The following is a 26,759-nucleotide window of genomic DNA, read 5'->3' as shown; positions in this document are numbered from 1 at the left end:
GCCTTAACTAACTGCTGTAATTAATTTGGCCATGATGGTTTGGGTCAGAGGTCTTTACCCTCAAATCTTTGGCATTAACAACTTCCTCAGGTGAATTGCTGGTGAGTTCTTGGGTTGTAGAGGGGGTGGGTTCTAGACTTCCCTTGGCTTGCTCAATAGTCCATTCTGTTTATCTTGAGCTGGTTAACAAGGATCCTACTTTGAAAGATGCTGTTTGTGTTCTGCTTTGTAAGTATTTGGATGAAGTATCTAGTTTGCTTGCTTGCTTGCTTGCTTGCTTGCTTGCTTGCTTGCTTGCTTTGAAAGTCTAGACATTTGGTTTAGTTCATTGCCTTGCTTGCTTTTATGTCTCTAAAGGCATTTTGGATTCTATTTAGCTTGTTTTCAGCATTTCATTCCCTTTTGGAATTTTGAAGACATTTTGGCTTTTGTTTTGTTTGTCTTGGTTTTCATTGTCTTTGAAATTTTTTGATTTATTATTATTCGGCCCTCATCTCCTGACACCTCTCAAATTCATAGTTCTGTGTTTTTCTGCTGTTCTTCCTGTGACCTTACCAGGACTTTAGCTTGGGAATTTTATGAGCACTCACTGATAAAGATGCCAAAAACAAGAGGAACTTGTTCCCTCCCCCAAGAAAGTGTGGTGATGTCAGGGGCAATGGTGCACAATGACCTTTGGGGAAACCAGACAAACATGTCCCATTCCTGGGTTGAAGGAACTGTATTAGCTCACCCAAGAGGACACACAATGAAGGACTGATCACCCACTGTCTTGAGCCCCCTCACATTTCTATAAACATGTGGTATCCTGAGACCCAGTGGGACAGGGTCTCAGGGTAAATGCTGAGAAGGTCAACTTCAAAAGCAGTATGTAAGACTGACGCAAAACACACATTCCCTAGCTAGCACAGACAGGCAATTTTTTAGGAGAAAATAAAAACATATATATATATATATATATAACTATGGGGAACAAGGTTTCCAAAAAGGAGGACATGTTCTCTGTCAGGCACTCTAGCTTTATATGAGATAGTTACTAACATGCAACTCTTTGGGAAATGGGGAGATCTAAAGATAAACATTCGTGCCTTAGTTACTAGTCTATTGCTATGAAGAGGCATCATGACGAAGGCAACTTACAAAGCAAACAGTTAGTTGAGAGCTGGCTTAGAGTTTCAGAGGGTTAGTCCATGACCGTCATGGCTGAGAGCATGGTGGCAGGCAGGCAGGTACGGTACCAGAGCAGTAGAACTCACATCTGGTCCACAAATTGCAGGCAAAGGGAGACAAAACTGGACCTGGCATGTGCTTTGTAAACCTCAAAGCCTACCCTGACTTCACCACACTTTTGGGAGAAGGGAACAAGAGTCTCTTGTCTTTGGCATAGGCCACACCTCCTAAACAAGGCCACACCTCCTAAACAAGGCCACACCTACAAACTGGGGACCAAACATTCAAGTAAATGGCCTGTGGGGGGCATTCTCATTCAATTTACTACCTCCCAAATGGTTTGTTTTGCATGTTTAACCAAGTCCTAGGCAATGAAGTTCTAAAAAAAAAATTACCAAAAGGCACTCTGCTGTAATTGAAACATAAAATATCTGTCAAAAACTGGCAACATTGGTAAGTCATAATAAAGAGGTCCTTAAAAACTCTACATGTGTGTTAGACATTAAAATTGAAAATTATTGTTTTAGATTTTATATCAAAACCCAGGGTGACTTCTAGAGGCGGTGCCTCCTCTCCTCTCCCTCTGGCCTTGCTTTGTCCCCTGCCAGTCTTATACTTTTCCTTGAGCAGTTTTTTCCTCCTAATTCTCACGTTCACAGTTAAGTGCTCTGACTATACAAACCAGTCCTAACGTTCCTTAAAGACAAAACCTCAGTCTGTCCTGAGTCCAGGTCCCTCCAGCTTAAGGGACCTCCTGGGGCAGTTAAAGATAACCAATGAAGCTATTTTCCTTGGAATTTATGCTGAGAGCCCTCTTCAAGCATCTTGGTGAGTTCCCGTCTGTTCTTTGACTGGTGTGTCCTGTTAAACATGGGTTCTCTGTTCTTTGCATCTGTTTTTCTAACAAGAAGCCCTAAATGTTCCTAGACCCATCCTTGCTCTGCTCCTGGGTCAGATGCAGTAACACATAGATTTTCTGGGGAACATCTTCATAAAACCTGATGCCCCTGATAGCAGGGCTGACAGATATAAAGACATTCTAGACGCACTCATATCTCTCAATCTGGCTATCAGACTGTTCAAAGAGTGGACCTGAAGGATATGGGAGTTTCTCTGGGGAGAGGGAAGGCCAGAAAGGGAACTTGTCTCCCTGAAAGAGATTTCACACAGTTCTAACGACCTACAGGATGAGACTAAAGACCAGATGATGATAGTTCCGTGGAGGGCAGAACTGCACCTGGACCAGGACCGCTTGCCTGCACATGCATGTCCCTGTCCCTCTGGTTAAACTTTCATCTTTGGGAGCCTACAGATGGACTTGAGGCATTTGCGGGATCTCTTTGTTCTCCTCACCCCAACTTCCCAGTGTGATCTGAATAAAATAACTCTTTTTTCTGCTTTCCACTTTTAATTTGTCTCTTTTAATTGGCTTCTTGTGGAAGCATGGCCAGACCAGGCTTTGGCACAAGCTATGACTTCCAAGTCAGGGCACAATAAAAACATACAAAACAAAAACACGATTCCTCTCAGCTATTTAAAGAGAGGGAGAGAGACCCTTAAGACTGCATGACTCTGATCTACATGACTCGGAACTACATGACTAAGTCTTTTAGCACACTGTGAGGAAATAGAGAAACTTCTCCTTTTTCTAAACTGGGAGCACTTACTGTCATGTCATTGTGCTAGAGTCTATCTATGATCAATGTTTTTGTATATTTTTTTTGTTGTCTTCATGTGTGGACACTTCTCTTTTAAAATTCATTATTGTTGGAGTTGGGGATTTAGCTCAGTGGTAGAGCACTTGCCTAGCAAGTGCAAATCCCCAGGTTCGATCCTCAGCTCCAAAAAAAATTCATTATTGTTATATGCTAAAATTGTTCTTTGGTATTCCCAATTAAAGTGCAAGTGCAGATTAAATTGGAATATTGTGATCATATATTAAGGCCTAATAAGTATATACTATTTTGTAAATGTGAGCACTCTAAATATCTTACAACCTATTAAAATGGTATTTTTAGGAATATTGAATGTTTCATAAACCTTTATTGATATGAACATAGATTTTGATAAGGATTTCCTTCCAAAACAGATTCTAAATACAGATACCTAAAATAGATATACATTTTTATCCCATTTTTATAATGGGTAACATAAAATTCATATGATTTCTTCAAAATATTCTTAAAGAACTGTTAAATGTAAGTTTTTAATTATAATTGGACTATATATAAATTATTAGATATATGTCTACTAAAGATCTCTATGCTAAGTTTCCTTTTCATAATGAGGGTTATAAAAAATATAATCCCAACAAATAGTAATGCTCATAATCTTGGTTTATTAAAATATATCACATGGGGTTGGAGATTTAGCTCAGTGGTAGAGCGCTTGCCTAACAAGCACAGGGCCCTGAGTTCGATCCTCAGCTCAAAATATATATATATTATATAGACTATCTGTCTACAAATGGCTGTGGTTTCTTTATTTTTACAGAATGTATTTATTGCCAAATTGGCTTGTAAACAAATGGTCATGTAAACTAAAGATGTGAACTTGGCTGAACTTCATTTTGGTTCATAGTCAAACTACAATTTTAAGAAACATAATAATGATAAAAGACAGAAAGTGTACTTAATCAAATGTGACCACATAGGTAAAACAAACAGAGATGGCAAATGGCCCTAAAACTTTCTTTGGGTCAATTAACATGAGTTTTTTAATTTAAAAAATTTTAAATCTGGGCAGGACAGATGAATCAGCAGTTAAGAGCAGTGGCTACTTTTCTAGAAGACCTGTGTTCAATGCTCATCACCCACATGGCTGCTCAGTCCCAGAATCTGGTGCCCTCTTCTGGACTCTATGGGCACTGCATGCACATGGTGCACAGACATGCAGGCAAAACATCCATACACATAAAAATAATAAATAAATAATTTAGATCTGCTTCTTAAAGACAAGACTACGTAATCAAACAAATCAGACCATGCATAATCTGGCCAAGATGTGATTTCCTCGACCCTTATCCCAATTCTGGTTCTATACATGGTCCATACCACTTGAATATATAGATTAACTTAGAGAGGTGATTACTCCTCCTGTAGAACACATTTTTTTTCCAAGTAGACGACTACCTTCCCTTGAAATACTAAACTCTTTATTCTAAGAGGATAACTTAGGTTTGTTCTTTTAGATATGGTTTTTCTATGTGTGTGTGTATATCTATATATATGAATATATTTACATATATATGAACACAAACATTTTAAGGATATTTTTGATCATTACTGCCTCTTTAAAAACAAATGCATAAACAAGCAGGTTATTCAAGATCCTTATTTTAGCTAGATCTATATAAGGAAAAGAACCTTTAAAATTATTTTAATTTAACAAATCACTTTAAGGCTTACCCAGACTTCTTAGAGATTACAGATCACCTTAGTGTAGTACAACATAATGACATATTTTAAAAAATTATCCATCTTTTTTTAGTTTAAATAATAATACTAAAGTTACAGATGCCAAAGTTATATTACCCTGCTCTGGATGCTTATCCTACTTTTGATACCTCACAAACACTAATAAATACTAATAATACTAATAATACTAAAGTTACAGATGCCAAAGTTATATTACCCTGCTCTGGATGCTTATCCTACTTTTGATAACTCACAAACACTAATAAATACTAATAATACTAATAATACTAAAGTTACAGATGCCCAAGTTATATTACCCTGCTCTGGATGCCTCACAAACACTTATAAAAGTAAATGCTTGTCTAACAAAAAATTTCAAGCTACGTGTTATAATAACTAGAATCTTTAACGAGTAATTAATTTAAACTTGGTTGAGAAAACAGTCAATTTGCTTTACCTGTGTTCATAACTTTTAGAGATCTAAGATCTCCTATGTTTTCTGTGATTTGGATTATAGCCTCCTGAACTTTCATTTAAAATTACCTCACTAGAATTATTTCCTAAATCTTGTAGTAGTAGTAGTAATCTTAAAGTATATTGTAGAAGGTTGTTTTAAAAAATATAGTTGTGACTTAGTCAAAACCAAATAAAAGCTTATAAAAGTTTTAAGATTAATTCAATACCCTGAGGTAAAATTAATGCTTGATTTTCTATGATATTCTTTCAAGGACTGATTTGTTCTTAGTATCCTTTTACTACATGGACATGTAAAACCTGTGATTTAACTTGTCAGAAGCCTTTGCTTTTGAATAGCCAGACATTGCTTTAAGTGTATGTATATACAAGAGTTATGCCTATTTAGAATATTCCAAACTCAAATAGTGATTATGAAACTTGTCTTGGTGGACAAATGTTTAAATCCGTTTATAAAATGTTGAGAGTCAGGTAGCCCAAGCCTTTCTCGGAGGCCCTGATGACAGGACAGGAAGAATCTAGTCTATGTCCTTGCCCAAGGGCAGGCTTAACAAGGTACAGTCTGCGGCTGGGACCAGAGACTCAAAGGAGTTAACGTTTCTATTCCTGGGAACTTGGCTTTTCTCCCTAAAGAGACTGGAGTTATCAGTCCCAAGGCCACCGTGTACTGGGTCTATGATGCCCTGGAGATATCCTGTGTTCCCTTCCTGCAGCCCTGCTTGATTAGCTTCCTGCTGACTTTGTCCCATTGGATGGTGGCTTTCTGCTGACTCTGTGCTATTTTTCTCCTGCAAATTATGTATAAGATTCTGTACTTCTTAATAAACTTGCTTGGTATAAGACACAGCTTGTACAAGACCACCTGACCCCAGCTTTTCTCTCCTAACTTCTCATCATCTGGTCCTCCCCATCAGGACCCAGTCAGTAAGGAATGACATGTGGATCCAGGTCAATCAAACTTGATCTAGTAGATAGACAAATAATGCATGATGATTGTAAAAAAAAAATAACTTTTGTAATATATGAGAGAATAAATTAAGTTTTTAAATTTAACTTTAATAATTAAAAATCAATTACAGAGTCTTCCAAAAAGCAAAGACAAGAACCTAGATGATTCTATCAGAAAAAAAAAGATACCACATCAAAGACTCCATTCTGATAAAAATCAAGGACTGTATCCAGGAGACAAGAAGCTTCCCCACATCATCTGAGCACATCAGTGTGGACTTCAAAATGTTGTGTATGTTCATCTCCAATGCCACTGACCAGCAAGTACTCCAAGGTACTAAGTAAGCATTTCTCTCACTTTTTATGTTTCTTACGTATTTTTGAAATTAGTTGTTAAAAATTGTTTATGACATCCATTATTCTACCTGTTATATTTCTAAATGATAAAATAATACTAACCTTGGTTTTAAGGAAGTTAAAATACTGTGCTCTTTCATTTGATCATGCTTTTGGTTGCGACTGTTTGCTTACCCTTAGCCCCACCTTATTCAAAATTAATGTTTGAAAGATTCAAGTTTTTCATTGTTTTTTATAAATACATATATATTATAAATATATAAGGCTGGGCGGTGGTGGCACGTGCCTTTAATCCCAGCCCTCGGGAGGCAGAGGCAGGCGGATCTTGGCCAACCTGGGCTACAGAGTGAGTTCCAGGAAAGGTGCAAAGCAAAAAAAAAACATAAATATACACATCCTCATTGTTAAGTATAATTTGGACACAACAAAACAAAACATCTAGTTTTTAAATTAAACTTTCACTCCATTTACTCTGGCTAGAGCTATCCAAAGATTTGGGTTGACTATTCTTATCCAAATTAGACAATGGCATCAATCTCTAATAATAACATCCATCATGGTTTACACCTTCAGTATTGGTGTATATTGATTTAATTTGTATCTAAAATGTCTTATAGTACAATTAGCCAGGATTAAAAAATAATTAAACAGCCAGGCGGTGGTGGTGCACACCTTTGATCCCAGCACTCAGGAGGCAGAGGCAGGTGGATCTCTGTGAGTTCGAGGCCAGCCTGGTCTACAGAGAAAGATCCAGGAAAGGCACAAAGCTACACAGAGAAACCCTGTCTCGAAAAAAAAATTAATTAATTAAACAATATTTCCTTTTTACTAATAAAAAGGGAGATAATCCTACAATGATTCCTTCTAAAGTCCAATTTCAAACAATTTAAATATAAATAAGATAGTTCATAGAGTACAAATAACTGTAAATACAAGGAGGACTACATAGTCAAACTCATTAAAAAATGTAAATTTTGGTTATTTTGGAAATGTTTGTTCCATGTTACCTTCACCCTATTAGGCCAAACTGTGTTCTTGATTATTTAATTTTAGATATTGTCAGCCTATGTTACATGCAAGTACTATGTCAGACACAAAGAGTGTAAAAACATTCAGATCCAGATCATGATGGGTAATGGTTTTGACATGATCCAGGGATGTTCTTTCTTAATGTCCTTTTCCAGCTGTTCCTCTCTCCTGACGCCTGCTCTCCTACCCATTACTCAGCCTCATCTAGATCAGACCCTAGGAATGAGCAGTCCTAACTATGAGGGACCTTATAATATTTACTAAACAATGTACACCCCTGCGTGTCCAAAATGTGGTGCTTGTCCAGAAAGGGGAACCGTGAATGAAGACTCCGAGCCTGCAGAGACTGACTGGCTGGGTAGAGTTCCAGGGTTGTGGAGCGGTTGGAATGTGGCAGGTCCAGAGGTCAATTACCTTATCTAGGCTAGTTTTAGCCCTCCAGAACAGCCATTCCTTGACCACCTCTGTGTCAGAACTAATATCCTGTGACTTATAGATAGAAACCTTTTAGACTTTATTTAAGTTAATAAATAAACTAAGCAGACTATTATCTTCTATGAGCCCCAAAGCTAAGAATGTTATTAGATAGCATCTTGGGACTATAGAAAAGCTTCCCCCATCTTACCATACCTGCCTCTCTGCTGTACCCACCAATTTAAACTTGCCTTGGTCTGTGACTTTCTTTATTCTGTGAAACTATATAAGAAAATAAAAACAAAAACTTCATGAAACTTTTACCATATTGGAACATGGAATTTAGGGTAACCTAAATCTATATTCCTGGGCCATGAACACTCAAAATGGTTCCAGAACAAACTATCTCTTGTTTCTTTTAAAGAAAAAGTAAAATGTTACCTAAGCCATGTGTTCATAGTTTTGATCAGTAAAAAGTATACTACGAATACATATTTACCAAAATATCACAGCTCTGGGTGTTATTGGCGTGGATGAAAAGCTGGGTCTACAGACAATCACACAGTTCTTTGGTGGGTTAGTACTAAGCATTCTTGTTTCATGGTCAGCAGAGTTCAAGGGAGACAATGGAGTTTGGGGCTGAAATGATGAACTAGAAACAAGAAAGGTTCAAACTTTGAGGTAAACACAAAGAAGTCAGGAGGGAAAGGCGGGGTGGGGTGGTGGGAGAAAGGAAACAAAGCAAAGACAAGGCAAGTGGTAGGTGCGTGAGGAGGAAGCAGTGAGTTCAAGGGCATGAAAAAATTGCCATTCAGTAAAGCCAAGACACTGCAGGGCAGGGCATGCCACGTCATGACAGCAGCCAAGGAGTCAGGAAGGGTTGGTCCTGGGAAGCCAGGCAAGTGAGGGAGATGGGTCAGAGAAACAGGGTGTGTGAGAGGACTGACCCACCTCATCTGCGTGTGAAACATGGATTTCACTGCCTCATGACTGAAAGACAAAACAGACACCCACAGGAAATCAATACCATCAGCTGCTCCACCACAGCCAGAAGAGTGCACAGCATTCTGGGTTGATGCAATCAGAGCATTGATGGTCACAACCAACTTCCTCCCTCCCCTGCCAGATGCCGCCTGGTACGGTGGAAAGCACACTGGGATGGTGGAAGGAGTTACAAAATGCAGTGACAGAGGGATTCACAGCTGAACAACTGACTTCCTTTCCCATGGCTTCAGTGTTCCACTCAGATTCCCATAATGTGGCTGTCATGAGATGACACATTTGAGAATAGACTGCTAAAAAAATATAGTGATGTTGTTACTGTCTCACTGACAAGCATGATGGATGAACATGGCCTCTCTGGATAACTCTCTTGGGGAGAGCTCTGAATTGCATGTGTAGAGCTTGCATATTGTTGTGGTTAAAATTGGCCCACTAATACCATGTCCAGGGTTATTTCCTGTGTGGTAGGCAGACAGGCAATGACTGTAATGATCTCCTCTCTTACATAAAAGCCAACAAACCCAGGGAACACATGGCCACTCACAATTAGTAGATGCAAAGAAGCTATAGCAGACACCAGAGATGCCCTGAAGGAGGGGTCCTAGGCTCCCAGATCATTACACAGTGACAAGAGGGGCCCTGGGTAACAGGCACTTACAGAAGAGACATCTCAAAGTTGCGCATGGCCAAATACAATTCACTCTGCTAACCGGGCTAAACCTGAGCAACACACCCTCTCAGAAAGACTCCATGAGGTCTAGGTCAACTGTGCTGGAGGCTTAGACAGAGAAACACAATCTGCTAGAAAATATTATTCTCGGAGTCCAAAATAAGCTTTCCTGACTTTTGTCATCGTTCTCAACAGCTAGATGCTGAGGTCAGAAACAGAAAGGAAATAAGAAATCACAATCCTGGTCATGTTGCCACTTAACCTGATTCTCAGCTGAGACCCAGAAGTCACTGTCCCTGGCTTTGAGGAAGTTTTGGGGGGAAAGCTGCTGATTGATGGCTCAGAGTTGACTTGCATGGTAATGACACCTTCTTAATGAGTAAAGGCAATGCACGCTGTTCAGGCTCCACCCTCCAGATCTCTCCAGCCTGAGCCATGCACAATCAGGCCCCAGGTTATTTATTGATCCCTTTCCTCTTGTGCCCCACTCCCAAGACCCAAGTGTTTGCCCACGTGTCTTTGATTTGTGCCTTCCTGGGGGCAAAGGGCTGGACTGCATCACCCAGGATCTTTTGCTCTTTGGTTTCTGGGTGAGGTTAGCCAAGAGGAGGAGAACACGGTTGGAGCTGTTAAGCCCAGAAGTGACTAGCTTCTGTGCAGGCACAGTTTTACAGCACACTTCAGCCAAAGGAAATTTATCATGGCTCAGACATTCACTGGCTGCAGCAAGAGCTTTCTCCGTTGGCCTGCTAAGTCTAGGAACAGTGTGTGCTCAGCAAGGAGCCCCTTGCCCCTGATCCTTCCTAAATCCTGCCCACACTCCAGTAAATTGTCCTTTCATTAAATTCTGTTTGAGTAAACTATTTGAACGTGCTTTCTAATTTCTTGTGAGACCTTAGCTAGCATAGGATCCTTCTTTAGTGCTTTGGCTCTAGGTAAATGATCCCAAGTTTTAGAACAGGAGTTAATGATTTATCCAACGCATCTAGGCAGCCTCAAAGAATTGACCAGGTAGAAGCCTTTGACATCCACCCCAGGGCCTTCCTCTCCTCACAGTTAGTCTGAACCGAGACTGTGAGTCGCTGAACATTGGATATCTATGGCAGGTCAAGTTCAGAAGTCTGACGTGGGTTGAAGTCAAGTGGAAAACTGTGTGCGATCCATCCCCACTGCACAAGCTGGACAAAGGGGCACTCACTTGCCGTTGTTGAATATGACCGTGCAGTTGGGCCAGCAGTCGTGGTTCACCAGGCCCAGGTTGGGGAAGATGCCCACGCCCACTGCCTGCAGGCCTCGCTGGTCACTGAGAGTGAAACCGTTGCAGTTGATCTAGCCAGAGGACAGGACAAGAGCAGTCAACAGACACATATCCAGCACAGAAAATCACCCTATGTGTTGAAAGAGTTGGAAAAATAGAGGGCCTTCTGCTTGAAATAAAGGAGTCACAAAACAGAGCCAAAAGTCATGAATCTGAGAAAGGGACTGGTAAGGATGGGAGAGGGGATGGTAACCCAGATAGGAGGGAAATAATAGGTGTGGGGCAGGAGTAATCAGAATATATTATATGCATGTATGAAATTGCTAAATAATAAATTGATCAAATGTTTTTAGAGAGAGCCCATTCCCATCCTGAAGATGCCCGGAGTCTGTAAACCCATTCCTGTTTTCTGTGTGACTTCAAATGCTCCACAAGATGAGTGCCATGAGGGGGTCCCACGTTTACCAAAGCACTACCGCTTGGACATTTCCAGTTCAGCCTAATAAGGCCACAGATAGGAAGGTTGGCTCCTCAGTTCATATCTAGTCTCAGGAGTCCTTTTCAATCTCCATTTTGGTTTACCTCTCCACGCTCTGTGGTGTGCATGTGTACATGTGTGTGTGTGGGGGGGGGGTGCATGTGTGTGTGTCCAAAGCAAATAAGAGCAAATACCCTGAGCTAAGAGAGGTGGCACACACCTGTATCCCAGCAATCAGGAGGTGAATACAGGAAGTCTGGGAATTCAAGGTCAACCTGGGCTACGTGGCAAGACACATAGATAGGTAGGTAGGTAGATAGATAGATAGATAGATAGATAGATAGATAGATAGATAGATAGGTCAGTCAACAGATAGGAAAATGAAGAAAGAAAAAATATGGTGGGATAAAATGGCATCATTTTAAGTTTCTTTCTCTTCCAGACTTTTGGCCTTCTCTCCTCAATCTGGCCAGATTGCTTCTGGAAGCTTCTTAGTTGGATAATAACCAGTGTCACTGTGGCCCCTCTATTATAAGAAATCATACTGGAAGATTCTGGGTTTATTTTAATGTGATATTTAGGAGTCTGCCTCTGGGTTCAGAACCAGAAGAAGCAGTAGGTATTCCTACTATACCTGGGAAGCAAGAGAACAGACTTCATGTCTCTAGCTGCCTGGGCTAGCGGCCACTGTCATGGAAACAGAAGCCAGGGCAGCTGTAGGTTCCTTCCATATGAGAAACTCTGTGTTCCCAAAGGGGAAAATGAGGAGACAGGTGTGAGGAGACAGACACAGAGGACAGAGCAGGGGAGCTGGAGGGGACTCAATACCATACCACGCCAAAGATGTGTGAGATGTACTGCATGCTGAACTGCTGGCTCTGTGGCGGCCAGTACTGCAAGAATGTGTCCACGTCCACCCGAAGTTCCTTCTGCTCCTCTTCCCCAAAGTGCTCCACGTGGTTCTGCAAGTCATCCACGGACACCAGGCAGCCCTCTGTGAGCCCAGTGCCCTCTCTCTCCACCCGCCACATGATACGGGCTGCCAGCCTGGGAAGAGAGGGGAGGACAGCATTCGAGAGACTGAGACACACTCGTCATTCATTCATTCATTCATTCACTCACTCACTCACTCATTCAGCAAGCACCAGCACCTATGGCATGCCAGGCACAGTGTCCGGGACGAACTTCTTTCTATCAAGATGCATCTTGCTCTGTGTGAGATTTCACAAGAGCATTTGCAAGTCATGCTCAGTGCTATGCAGAAAGTAAAAGAGTGATGTGACAGAGAAACAGAGAGGTCATCAGGGCTGTGAACCAGGAAATACATCTGAGCAATAGTAACTAGACTGGACAGAGGGCCTGGCTCTGAGGCCTGAAGGAAGAGCAGACATGCTATTCTGTGGCCCGGAACAGACAGAGCAAGAAAGCTCAGGTGGCCACAGCAGAGAGGACAAGGAGTAGGGACAGAAGGCAGTTGGACAGACAGGCAGGAGCCAAGTCACGCGGGGTCTGGGACACAGAGACATGCAGCATCCTGGGTCTTGGGCCTAAATCCTGAGGGAGGGAAGGCAAAATAGGACAGGAGGGACCCTAATGACCTTTGAGTCTAACACGGAGGGGTATACCTCACCCCCAAGGGCTTCTTTGTTGACTGTTAGACCCTTAGTGTCACACTGTCACCTGCTGCCTGGGTGTTGGTGGTCCAGGCAGACATGCTCCTGCAGAGAGAGATTTCTCCTCTTGCCTGGCACAGTGCAGGCCCTATTTCTTTCTGTTGGGTCAGAATTAGTCTTAGAAATGTGCCCTTCTAGGTTCTCCAGGTACCTGGGAATCAAAAGGTTTCTACACAGAGCCCAGGCAGCATAGGAGAGAACAATGTTCAGGATAAAGTTTGGGAAAGGTCAGTAGCGTCTAAATCCCGGGGATATGGTCCCAAGAAGAGAGAGCAAGGGGGGACAGATGTCAAGTCAATAACAGATGTGGTCAGTGGGAGCTGTGCAGAGGAAAGAGGTTGGGAAATGAAGTCATTCAGGGTCTTGAAGAATATGACTCCAGTATATAGAACAAGGAGGCTGGCGGGGCTGACGGAATTTCATCCTGTAGATTCCTAAAAGTTCCCAGGAGATGACTCCATTCTTGATTGTCATATCCCGTATGCCTTGCAAATGCTTTTAATTATCAGTATCCTCACCCCCTTTGCTCCTAGGTCAGTCCGACTTCCTATACGCCTGCCCATATCCCAGCACCTACACCTTCCAGAAGAGCTACCAGCACTTGGGAGCTCTCAGCTGGAACTCTCGTGCTGGGTCCTGAGATTCCTAGCAATGGTTCCATGTGGAGGTCTGCATCATCAACTCGAGTGCCTGGGCTGCAAGAAGACCACTGTATGGTGAGCTCAGTGAGTTAGAAATCACATCTTAAAAGAGACTCGTGCTGTCAAGCTGCAATGCGTCTCCTCAGAGCTTCATTCTTATTCTTGTTCTCCAGAGAAATCAGAAACCCTGATTTTTCACAACATGTAATTGTCTAAATTTCAAAGTTTGGAAGATCAGTTGTTTTGTTTTTTTTTTTTTAATTAAATAGTGAGGAACTATGCGGGGGCCTGTGGGCCTCTCCAGGAGCTACAATTTGGAATCACTGCTATAAGACACCCAGTGTCCCTCTGAGACCTACAGGAGACAGTGAAATAAAGGACCTGAGACATACACACTCAGCCTGGCACCTGAGGGCTGGGAATGCTGTCACCTCTGCCATCCCAGCCTGACATTTGGAAGTCCCACCCATGCCCTGCCTTGGGGACCAGCTCTGACCTGATGTTCTCATTGGGCACTTTCCCGTATCTCTTGATGGCGGAACACTCGTTCTTGTGGTTCAGCCAAGCATCCTTCTGACACGTGCGGTCGCAGTAATGGGCGAACTTGCACTGCCCGCAGCGGTGGAGTTTCTCCTGCCTCTTGAAGCAGGTGTGGCACACAAAGTTAACGAGGCTGCAAGTGGAGAGGGGAGAATGAAGTCAAGGAGAAGCGCTCGGGCCGGACAGACGGCTCAGCAGTTAAGAGCAAATACTGCTCTTGCATAGGAGCCAAGTTAGGTCCCCGCATTTATGCCGGTGGTTCATTACCACCCGTAACACCAGCTCCAGAGGATCTGCTGCCTCTGGCTTCAGAGGTCACCCACTTTCACATGCACAAACACACATTCACACCAGTTGTGGTGGCGCATGGCCAGTAGAATTTGCTGAAGGAGGCAAAGGCAGTCGGATCATGAATTCGAGGCCAGCCTGATCTATACACATTCACATAATTTTAAAAAAATTTTAAAAATCATTTTCTAAAAGAGGGGGATGCCTTTGCCCATATTTTGTTGCAAATAACACATTACCACAAACTAGGTAAGCCATAAAGGAAAGATCTAGCCTGGCTGGATGGCACAGCTAAAATCTCAGCACTGGGAAGACAGAGATGAGGAGTGGAGAGTTTGAAGCCAGCCTCAACAACAAAAATGAGAAAGAAAACAGATTCACATTGGTCCACCGTTAAAATCATCTGCTCAAGAACTAATTCCATCTAGAAGACACATTTGGAATGAGAACTTCATTTTGAAAAGTGGAAGTCTAAAGTCAAAATGATAAAGGCCATATTCTGAGCCAGAACTAACCCAGGTCTCCCATCTGCCAGTAATGTGCCCTTTCCATGTGCTCTGCTACAGTTCAGGCACAGTCTAAATGTGTGAGCTGTAATTCCCTTGTAGAAGTATTAAGACAGTGGAGACAACTAGACTGTGTGTTTGGAGGTGGGGCCTTCAGGAGGAAGGGTTAATCAAGACCTCACAGTAGAGCTACTCTCCATGTATGCATTTGGAGTGGGCTATTGCAGTTCGGCTGTAGCCAGCTCAGCACAGGCAAGGTCCTGGGCTCAATCCCTAGCACAGTATTAATAATAATAATAAGCTGCAGACATGGGCTCAGTGGATAAAAGTGTTTGCCACCAAGCCTGATAACATGAGTTCAATCTTCAGGACTCACAAAGTAGAAGGAAAGAATTCCTTCAAGCTGTCCCCTGACCTCCATATGCACATCATGGCATGCTCGAACACATATGTACACACACACACACACACACACACACACACACACACACACACATAATTTTAAAATGCCCCCAAATAATCTACTTTAAAAGAAGAAAGGCTTACAAAGAGGACAAGTTTTAACTCATGGCTTCGGGGTTCTTGTCCATGGTCAACTGGCCCCTTCCTTTTAGGTCTGTGTCAAGACACTAAATCATGACAGGAGTGCCTGGCAGAGGAAGTCACTCACCTTCTGGCAGCTGGGCAGCAAACAGAGAACAGTGGCCAGGATCTCAGCACCCCCTTCACAGGCACACTTCTGACTGACTTTGCTTCCTCCCATCAAGCCCCACCTCCCAAAGGATCCGCTGCTCCCAGCAGTGCCACAGGCTGGATCCAAGCCTTCACCATGTGGGCCCTTTGGGAGACAGCCAGGTCTAGAACTCTGCTGCGCCCCCTGAAGGCTCACATCCATCTCACAAAGCATCCAGTCCACCCCCATGATAGGCTCTGACCACCACTGCATTAAGACAGGGGGCTGGAGAGATGGCTCAGAGTTAAGAGCACCAACTGCTCTTCCAGAGGTCCTGAGCTCAATTCCCAGCACCCACATGGTGGCTCACAACCATCTGTAATGAGATCTGGCGCCCTCTTCTGTATACATAATAAATAAATAAATCTTTAAAAAAAAAAAAAGATAGCCAGCATGTCTCCCTGCCAGAGGGCCACGCAGGGCCCTCGGTTGTCTAACTGGAAGAGGAAGTTCACATTTATTCCAGCAGCTTTCAGTGTGGCATTCCACCCTGTCATTTTGAACTGTCTGGTCATCTTTCATACTGGTATTCTGAACTTGGAGTCATGCACGAGTCTGAGAGCCTGACCTAGGCTGGGAAAGAAGAGGGACAAGTGCCCGCCTCCTGCTCAGAATACAAACTTAAGCCAGGAAGGAAAAGGAATAGACCAGGAAAGGATCCGAAGAGGTACCGGTTAGACGTAGGCACAACCATGCCGCCCGTCACTCATAAGTCCACATCTATCTGCTCAGGGGCCCCCTAGGACTGCTCTGGTAGCTCATTTCCAAATTGATATTTTAGAACATTCTAACAGCATCTCCTCACATTTTTATTCATATACACATATTTGTATCGCATACATTAAAATTTTTACCTACATTTTGTACTAAACAAAAAATTATGGAACACAGTTCTCATCAGTTCCTGTGCTTCAGATGTTAAATACTAGGGGCTGTGGGCACAACTCGATAGCAGTACACATGCTTTAATTTTTTTAATAACATTTAAGGGTTGATGAGGTGACTCAGCTGATGAAGGCACTTGCTACTAAGTCTGTAACACGAATCTTAAAAGGTCTTATAATAAAAAACCAGAGCCAGATATTGGGGTGAAAGCTGGAAGATCAGAGAAGCAGAACAGCCAGCCACCAGCTTACCTCTACAAAATCCTCAGCCTCAAGAGAGCGAGTTCCTTTTTCTTCACTCCTTATACACCTTTCTGCATCCTGCTATATTACTTCCTAGGATTAAAGGTGCGTGTCACCACTGCCTGACCTCTATGTCTAATTTAGTGGCTGGCTCTGTCCTCTGATCCCCAGGTGAGCTTTATTGGGGTACACAATATATCACCACATAAGCTTGATGGCTGAGTTCAATTCCTCGGTCCCACTTGATAAAAGAGGAGTACCCACTCTGGCTGCCAGTCCTCTGAACTCCATACCTCCGGTACCCACTCTGGCTGCCAGTCCTCTGAACTCCATACCTCCGGTGAGTGAGACCTTGTCAAAAGCAAAAGCAAACCAAACCTGTAATGCTCCGCTGGAAATCAGAAGTATTACAGCCCCATTTTCTCATTGTTACAAGGGCTGCTCATTTCTTACCTTTGCTTTTTGAGAAATTGTGTGTGTGTGTGTGTGTGTGTGTGTGTGTGTGTGTGTGTGTGTGTGCCTCTGTTTGAGTATGTGCACTAGAATTCAGGTAGCATGACATCAGATCATTTGGAGCTAGAGTTGCAGGCATTTGTGAACTTCTGATGTGGGTACTAGAAACTGAACTTAGGTCCTCTGCAAATGTAGTACACACTCTCAACTGCTGAGCCATCTCTCCACCTCCTGTTTTGTATTTTGACAGGGTCTCACATAGCCCAGGCTAACCTCCAATTGACTACATGAGTGACCTTGAATTTTTTTTAAAGATTTATTTATTTATTTATTTATTTGTTCATTCATTCATTCATTATATATACAGCATGTATGACTGCAGGCCAGAAGAGGGCACCAGATCTCGTTACAGATGGTTGTGAGCCACCATGTAGTTGCTGGCAATTGAACTCAGGACCTCTGGAAGAGCAGTCAGTGCTCTTAACCTCTGAGCCATCTCTCCAGCCCATGACCTTGAAGCTCTGATCATCCTATTCTAACTACAAAGTGCTTTTGACTTCTGTACTTGTTGCCTGTACCAAGGATGAACCAGATGTCCTGCTCTGTCCTGCATTTCTCTGGTCCACACAACCTGAGGCTTACTGGGACAAGGTTTCCCAGGCTGACACAGACGGAAGGAATGCGCCTTAACTGGCATTGCCTCTAGGTGCCCATGAACTGACTTAATACTCTTTGAATAGAGCACAATTACAAAACAATCTGCTTACCACAAACTGTCACTATATTATATCCCTAGAAGTAAGTTCCAGCTGTGTGACCCAAATGTCTTCAGAGTGACTTTGACCAGGAAAAAACTGTAGGTAGATCCCTGAGATTCTCACCCATGGCTGAGAAACTGGGGAGCATTTGCAGTCACTCACTAAGCTGTGAATCAAGATCCCCACCAGCTCAAGAGTATTTCCTCACTGTGCTGGTTAGTTTGAACTGTCCACCGGAAGCAATGCAGAATCACCTGGAAGTGGGTCTCAGTGAGGAATTGACTGGATCAGGCTGGCCTGTGGGGGTGTCTGTGGAGGACATCTTGATAATTAATTGATGTAAGGAGACGTAACCATTGTGTATGATATCATTCCTTAATGGGGGTGGAGGGGTGGGTTCCGAACACTATAAAAGAGAAGCCAGCTAGCTGAAAGCAAAGATGTGCTTACTCTCTCTTTGCACTTGACTGTGATGGGATTGAGTTTCTGCCTTGGTTTTCCTGAAATGATGTAATTTTTAAGCCCTTCCTCCCCCATGCTGTTTTTGCCAAGGCATTTGATCACAGCAGCAGAAATGAAACCAGGACATTGTTAAGTTTCAAACAGGACCTGACTTCCAGATTCTCCCAGCATCCCTCAGTCCCTACCTGTTACAGAGTGTGGCTGGCATACCCCACCCTCTACCCTGAACTCTCCAGTCCAGGGGCCGGGCTGCCCTTCCCCGTGAGGTTCTTTTGTAAATAATGCAGACATTCTGGTTACCCACTCTTTTTGTACCTTTGACCTCCAGGCTGCTGCACATGGTTCCCCTCTCACCCTCTCCCTTTCTCCCTCTCCTTTCTCTCCCCCTCTCCCCACGTGGCCCAGTCGTGACCACTCCGGACTCTCCTAGATGTCCCAGCCTCTGCCTACACTCTATTTTTATCCATAATAAGCTTTCTTCTCTGCCATACCTAGGAGCAGTCACGTCCTTTTTCCTTCCCTTCCCTTTCCCTTCCCTTCCCTTCCCTTCCCTTTCCTTCCCTTCCCTTTCCTTCCCTTTCCTTTCCTTCCCTTTCCTTCCCTTTCCTTTCCTTCCCTTCCCTTCCCTTTCCCTTTCCTTCCTTCCTTCCTCCTTCCTTCCCTCCCTCTCTTTCTTTTCTTTTTCTTTCTTTCTTTCTTTCTTTCTTTCTTCTCTCTTCCTCCTTCATCTGCTGCCAAAACCATGGGAATGGCTTAGGTAAGTTCCCTCCCCAAGGAACTCTGCTGCTCTGAACCAAGCTGCTGACTTGACTCTCCCAAGGTATGTGTGGATCATTTGCTTCTGCTGGGTTTGGCCACCACCAAATTTGATTCTACAGTCAGCTTCTTCAACGCGTCTCCCCTCCACCTTAACTATCCATCCACCTCTCCCCACCTATTCAGTAAGTGTCCTCTACTATGCCCTTTGGGGCTGCCCACCAGGTGGGCATCTCCCTTCTACATCCTTTTAGGGTACCCATCACACGGGCATCTCCTTGCTATGCCCCTCAGGGCCCCACCATGCAGGCAATTCTACTTCCTAAGACGCTTACTCCTCCCAGGTGTTTCCTCCTCTACCTGCTCTAACCACATGTCTTTCCCCTTCTGCTGGGTGCTACTGAGCCCCCTGTTTTGTTTTGTTTTGTTGCTATGAGAGCCACACTGGTGTACCAGGAAGCTTCCTCTTGCCCTACTAAACCCTGATCACATGGAAAGGGATGCCTTTCTTAGAGATCTCTCTCTAACAAGTCTCTCAGTCCACTTGGGGATGCCCGGGATTGAAATTCTTGTTACCATGGCACTTACCGCCTCCGCTCCTTCCTGGTACTTCCTCACCTCTTCTGAGGCTGCCTACTAAATTCCACAGCTTCTCCACAGGCTCTTGGGTCTTCTTCTGTCTTTTCCTTGCCCCCCACCCTCACCCCATGGGGCTACCTGCTCAATCTCTTTTTGTTCATTTTGGTCTGTACATTGCAAGTTCCTTGCCTCCCTCTAGGAGCTGCCTGCTAGTGCGTGGATTCTCTACCCCTGGTGGCTCCCGTGGGTGGAGTTCCAGTTTGTTCCTCCTGGTCCCTTAGGCCACTCTGTCTCTTAGCTGCTTAACTCTACCTATAGCAGAGTTTTTTGGTTTTTGGTTTTGTTATTGTTGTTGTTTTGGGGTTTTTTGTGACTTTTCCTCATTTTCTCCTTGGACTCAATTCCTTTCTTGAACACAGAGATTTTTTTTTTAATGTTTAAAGTATCTTTTTAAAACTTTTTATTTATTCTTTTATCTTATTATTTTATTTATTCTTTGTGTCTTTCACATCATGCATCTGGATTCATTTCCCATCCCTGTGTATCCGCCCTCTGCCCTTGCAGCACCTCTACCCCCAGATAAGATTTAAGAGAAAAAAGAAGAAAAGGGGGGGGCTGTAGTGTGTCATAGTGAGTCACGCAGTAAACCCTTTTGTCCATATACCTTTACTTGCAAGTGTTCATTGCAAAGAGTCATTGGTCTGGTTCGAGACCTCTGGTTTCTGCTACACTATCGACACTGGGCCCTCGCTGGGACTCTTCTTGGATATCCTGTTGTTGCCCTGTGTTGTGGAAATCCTGCAGCTTTGGGTCTATGGATCCAGCAGACCACACATGGGGTGGATATTGGGGTGAGCCAACCCATAGCCCTGGTTCTGGGCCTGGGTAGTTGTAGGGTTTGGTCAGCCTGCCGGCTCTCCCTTGTCCTCACCGCTAGGGTGAGCTCTTCTGCATTGCCTTGGCCAGTTCACCCTTTGCATCAGTGAGCAAGGGTCAGGGAGAGTTCTCTGGCTTTCATGTCCTCAAGGGCAGATTTTCTGCATCTACATCTTCAAGGCCAGCTCTACTGTGTTGCCCAGGTGTGGCGTGGGGGCCTCTCTCCCGAGTGCTGCAGCAGATGAGGGGCCAGGGCCAGCTCTCCTGCTCTTAGGACCTCAGGGCCAGCTCTCCCACCTGCCTCAGGCTTTGATGGGGATGGGGACACATGTCTCTCCCGCCCATGCTGCCACATGACAGATGAGTAATGGAGACAGATCTCTCATGCCCACAGTTTCGGAGCCGGTTCACCCCCACCTCCACCAGCAGGATTGGCTCTGCTGTGTTGCCTAGGGGTGCAGAGCCTGCTCTCCAGAGTGTTGCAGCTTGTGGCAGGTAGAGGCAGCTGTCCTGCCCTTCTGACCTCAGGACCAGCTCTCCCACCTGCCTCAGGTGTTGATGAGCAGGGGAGAATGGGGGTGAGGTGAGGAGGGGGATCAGAGATTTTCTTAAAGCCTCACTTCACTGTCTTACTGAAAATGGTTTGACCTTAATATAGCTTGATGGCCAAAGATGGCGCATTCAAGTTCCAAATTCTTGCAGACTGTAACAACTTCTGCCACCACACAAACAAATGACCCCAAAGTCTCTTATCTCTAAGGCTCTACAACTCTCCACTCTCAAACTTTGATCTCTATGATTTCTCCATCCTTTGCTCTCAAGAAATCTTTTAAGACTATTGTGTCTTTATCTTGGGATTTGTAAATTCACTGGGTGTGGCTAAAAGAATCTGTAAAACCTGTAACAAAATTTGGCTAGAAACTTACAGCAAATGGCTTGTAGTTAAAACCTACAACACATAGGAATTTAAATTTGCTACAACATACTACATATGTGACTCAACTCTGGTTTAGAATATATTGTATATGTAACTTCGATTCAACGCTTATTTAAGAAATAGATCTACTGAGGGAAACATGTCTTAAATAGCAAACGTCTGGGTCTCCTCCATCATCAAGATATAAGCAGCAGCATGACTGGCAGCCAACTTTACTACGGTTAAAGAGTGCACGCCTAGGGTTGGGGATTTAGCTCAGTGGTAGAGTGCTTGTCTAGTCAAGCACAAGGCCCTGGGTTCGGTCCTCAGCTCCAGGGGGAAAAAAAGAGAGGGAGAGAGAGTACATGCCTTGTGAGTTCACCAGCTTAAGATGACCACATGGCATAAAGCATTAGACTAGAGAAGCAACAATAAGGCTCCAAAACATTTTGGATTTGTATGGATTTTTGTATGATGATGAAAAGTTAATGTTACATTTGCTACAACATACCATATATGTGATTCATATATATACACATACATACATGCTCTGGGCACAAGTTCTACACACATCATCCCACTCTGCCCATCCCATGTCCCAAGACAAGACTGGGCCAGGGAATTCAAGTTCTCTCTCCTCCAGGGCCCTCACATTCGCAGGCAGCCATGGGAAAGGAAGACAGCTGGGTAGGGGAACCTCTATTTGGGAACAAGGACACTTCCCTGACAGAAATACCACCACCGCTACCTTATCCCCCAGTGATGGAGAGTGTCCAAAAGACACCAGGTTCCCACATTCCTTTTGGAGTCCAGGAGAAAGAGCACTTACTCCAGTGGGTGACCTTCAGCGAGGCTCGTCTCCATCCCTAACTTCTGTTCACGGGAGGTAGTAATTCCCATTTTCACCAAACTTCACAGTTTTCAAAGTGATACTTCTAGCCATTCGTCCTAACTTTTTGTATATTTATATGTTTGCCTGCATGTGTGTCTGTGTACCAGGTATGTGTATGGTACTCACAGGGGTCAGAAAAGGGTGTCAGACCCCCCAGAGCTAGAGTTGTACAGACTGTTGTAAGCTACCATGCCGGCGCCAGGAATTAAACCCAGAGCCTATGAAAGAGCAGCTAGAGTTCTTAACTGCTGAGCCACCTCCCCAGCCCTGCAACTCTCTTTCTCATATGCTCTTAAGAGAGCCAGTGATCACTGTCTTCACAGGGATATCGGTCTCATAAACCCCTGCTCCCGGCCACTGCTCCCAGAATACAGGGCAGGCACCTCTTTGATAGAGGCCTGGAGTACTCTCTGCCCTGGAGGAATGTCTCCAGTCACTCCTCACTCTGCAGCCCTGTCTGGGGTCTGTCATCTGTCAGAGTCAAGAATGGCAGCTATGTGAAGTTCCTTGTCTGGGAATAACGAGCCAGAACAGATAGATGCAGACAAGATGTCTGCATGGTGGATGAACACCCCTGCAAAAATACCCTGGAGCCAACAGGGCTTTTGTGTCTCCAAAATGCTTAAAATCTCAGCCTGGGTGTTGGAGATGTAGCTCAATTGGTAGATACTTGTCTAGCACACAGAAAGCCCATTCCAGAACAATAAGTGCCCATCCCCACCACAGTGGGAAGCATGGCAGTAGGCAGGCATGGTGACTGGAGCAGCAGCTGAGAGCTCACATTTAGAACCACAAGTGAACTCCAAATGGGGCAAGTCTTCAAGCTCTCAAAGTCTTCCTCAAGTGACATACTTCCTCCGGCAAGGCCATGCTTCCTAAGCATCTTCAAACAGCATCCCCAACTGGGACCAAATTAAATGTCCGCTAATAAGGGGGACATCTCATTCAAATCATCACAGGGGTTATTAAAGATAAACAACACGTAGATGTTGTTCCTAGCAGACCCCAGGATGAGCTGGCACATAAATATGTATGAAGATGGAGGTGAATTGTAATAAGAATCAAGGAAGGGAGACTTTATTTCCCCCAGGGGGAGGGAGGCAAGGCATCCAGAAACTCAATCCACAAGACGGTAAAGAGGCATTGTTCTAACTGTCTAAAGGTGGACTGAGTTTGTACCCAGAGAGGTCAAGGTCTTCTGCGAAGAGGTATTGATGGAAGTCAAAGGCTTGGGAACAGGGGGCACCTGGTGGAAGGGGAGCTCAGAGGATGCCCCGTTCTGGGAAATGATGTTGAGAGATGACCAAACTGCAGAGGCTGGGGGCGGCCACTCTGAGGGCTGCCTCCTTATCCTTTAGGCCAAGGGGAGTCACTGCAGGCATATTTGCAAAATGAAACCATCAGAGTAGGTGAGCACATGTGGCGGCCTGATGCAGTCTTTCTGTGGTCTATATCAATCATTGAGGCATTTCTGGGCCCAGGTTTGTAATAACTGTTATATACCTAGGCACAAATTAGGCAGTATAGCGTCCTTGTTCAAACATAAGGACAGTCTGTTTGTCTGGCTTTGTTAGTCTTGCCCTGTTTGTTTGTTTGTTTGTTTGTTTGTTGTTCCTTATGAAGCCAAGGTTGGTCTCAAATGTGTGACCCTCCTGCCTCAACATCCCAAATACTGGAATTATAGGTGGGTGTTACCATGGCCAGCATTGTGCAGTGTGTGTGTGTGTGTGTGTGTGTGTGTGTGTGTGTGTGTGTGTGTGTTGCATGGAAAGACAGAGTTTAACATCCAGTGTCTTCCTCTATTGTTCTCCACCTTACTTTTTGAGACATTTCTCAGTGCACTTGGAACTCACTGTTTCATGTAGACTGGATGGTCAGCAAGCACTGGGGATGCTCCTGTCTCCACTCCCTGAAGGAGACAAATGACTGCCCCATCCTTTGTGTGCTGGGGGTTCAGACTCGGGTCCTCATGTACATGCAGCAAGCATTGAATCCACTGAGCCACCCCCACATCCCTGACTATTTATTTTTAGCATCACTTTTATTAAAACACCAACTTCCACAAGCCAGAAGAGTGACACTAAGCAGATAAATAGCAGTTCAGAAAAACTCATTAACAGTGCCTCCTAGGAGTTCCCACACCGCCACTAAAGATGATGTCAGTGGCAGCTTCAGAAGAGATGCTGCCCAGAACAGAAGAGAGACGCCAGGAGCCAGAGGGAGCGTCTCCCCAGCCTTAGGGTTCTCCACACAGCAGCCTTACAGCAGTCCAGGGGCAAAGGCCGCTTGCGGAGGTCAGAGCAATTCCAGGAAGGCTCTACAGCAAGACAATGCAGAAAGACCAAGTTCAACGGACGGACGCTCCACCACACACCTCCCCTCATCTGGAAGGGTGTGCTTCAGCAGTCCCTGGAAGCCAGGACCTCGTGCACTAGAACAGTTCAGGGAAAGAAAAGCTGGAGCAAGAGAAACAAACCTCACAACAGCTCCTGGGAGAACAGAAGAAAATAAAATCAAAGAAGCCAAAAGAAACAACGAAATTCCAAAGGGCGAACATCCGTCATGAAGAGAAAGGGAAATGATGGAGAAAGGGCCAGCAGCCACAGAGAAGGTCCTGTCTGTCTGCAGCGGGAGGCCATCTGCTCTTAGTCTCTCCTTAAAAAGTCATGCCTGTGCAACACTGCTCTGGAATACACCAAGAAAGTTTTAAGTGGGTCTGGAGGGACGGCTCAGTACTTAAGAGCACTCGCTGGCTCTTCCAGAAGACCCAAGTTCAGTTCTCAGCACTTATATCACTGGATGACTCACAACCACCTATAAACACAATGCCAGGTATCATCTAGCACCCTTTTTATTTATTTATTTATTTATTTGCCTCTGTGGGTATCCACACACATATAAAGATAAAATGAATATTTTTTAAAAATTAATTCTGAGAACCAGAAAGCAGTATTAGAGAACCATTCTTCTGAGACACACCAACATATGGCAAAACCGAAGGCCTCTCTCCCAAAATGTGCCTAAAAATAGTTGCTCTTCAAAGCTATCCTTTCCGAATGTGCCAGGATATAGATGAACCCAAAGCCTTCTCTTCTAACACATGCCAAAGGCAGTGGTCCCCAGGCCCCTCCGTCTACAGGATCTGAAGAAGTAGCTGACTTTGGAAGGTGCTTTCCAGAGAAGCAGCCCTCAGACCAGATGTGCGTGAAGGCTGTCCTCTTGACAAACACCAGGAAAGAGCTGGGCAGAGGAGTTCACTTCAGAACCAGGTCAGGGGATACCTGACTCCCACGTGTGTATCACGGCATGGACGCACCCACATTCACACACACAGAGAGATGCCTAGACACACACAAATAAGAAAATTATACCACAGTTCTTGGTGTTTGCTCCACAACAGCTCTCACGGGGTGAGATGGTGCTCACACCCATAGTCACACCTGGACACGTTCTGCTCTCCAGCTGACACCCCTCATTCTAAGTTCACGTCACACCCACAGGAGGGAATGAGGAAAAGTGACCACATTCTGCCAGGAATTTGTCATTTTATTCCAGGTTTTAAAGGCAGTCATTGCTGGTCTGTGACCCCAAACACTAGGGAGGCAAATGCAGCAGGATCTAGAGCTCCACAACAGTCTGAGCTACACAGTGAAACCCTGACTCAAAATATTAAGCAATAGGGCCGAACATGATGGCACACACCTGTAAGCCCAGCATTTGGAGGTAGAGGCAGGAAGACCAGTGGCTCAAAGTTGCCTTCTTGAACACAGAGTTCAAGGCCAGCCTGAGCTCTAGACTTCTCTCTAAAAGCTGGTAATAAAATAAAATGTCAATTATTTGCAAACTTCTATGATTTAGTAAAGTTTAGCAATATAACTCACAACAGTTTGTGTGGTATGTCAACACATCTTGCCTCTATACTCAAGCATGGCCAAATGAAAGGCATAATTCTAAATCTATTACAGTTATTCTCAACAAGTTTAAACACTGAAGAGAAAAACCTAATGATTCAGTAAACACTTATCTCATTTTCTGAACTAATTGCTCAAGAATTTCTCTAATCCTGTTATTAAATTATTTCCATTTATAACATTGATTGCCTCCACCCACCCACTCACCAGCTGTTACCAGATTAGAAGCCACACGTGTGCTACTGTGTATGGCAGGGCTGATCCTGTCTCTCCCACAGGTTTACACGCCAGCTAAAAGCCCAGCTGTCCCCACTGGGCCTAAGAAAGCTCATAACTGGTTTGATTTCCAAAAACAGCCTGACTGACAGCAATTTCTTTAAAAGTATTCAACTTTTTTCATGGTCCTCCTCTTCATTTTACCTACACATAGAA

The 26,759-nt window shown here is 44.2% G+C and overlaps 1 protein-coding gene across 1 annotated transcript in view; it reads right to left on the bottom strand.

Annotated features, from left to right (window-relative positions):
* Positions 1-26,759, bottom strand: part of Smyd1 (SET and MYND domain containing 1) — a 69,064-nt gene that overhangs the window by 20,209 nt on the left and 22,096 nt on the right. The window contains exons 3-6 of the mRNA XM_036181923.1: positions 14,027-14,203; positions 12,050-12,263; positions 10,679-10,809; positions 8,760-8,798 (exon numbers count right to left, since the gene is read on the bottom strand). Coding sequence (XP_036037816.1) covers positions 8,760-8,798; positions 10,679-10,809; positions 12,050-12,263; positions 14,027-14,203 — 561 coding nt within the window. The remainder of the gene's footprint in view (positions 1-8,759; positions 8,799-10,678; positions 10,810-12,049; positions 12,264-14,026; positions 14,204-26,759) is intronic.

Source organism: Onychomys torridus, chromosome 3 (genome assembly GCF_903995425.1).
Source record: "Onychomys torridus chromosome 3, mOncTor1.1, whole genome shotgun sequence".
NCBI classification, from domain to species: Eukaryota; Metazoa; Chordata; class Mammalia; order Rodentia; family Cricetidae; genus Onychomys; species Onychomys torridus.
The sequence above is the reverse complement of the archived record's forward strand: the minus strand, read 5'-3'. Positions and strand labels throughout refer to the sequence as shown.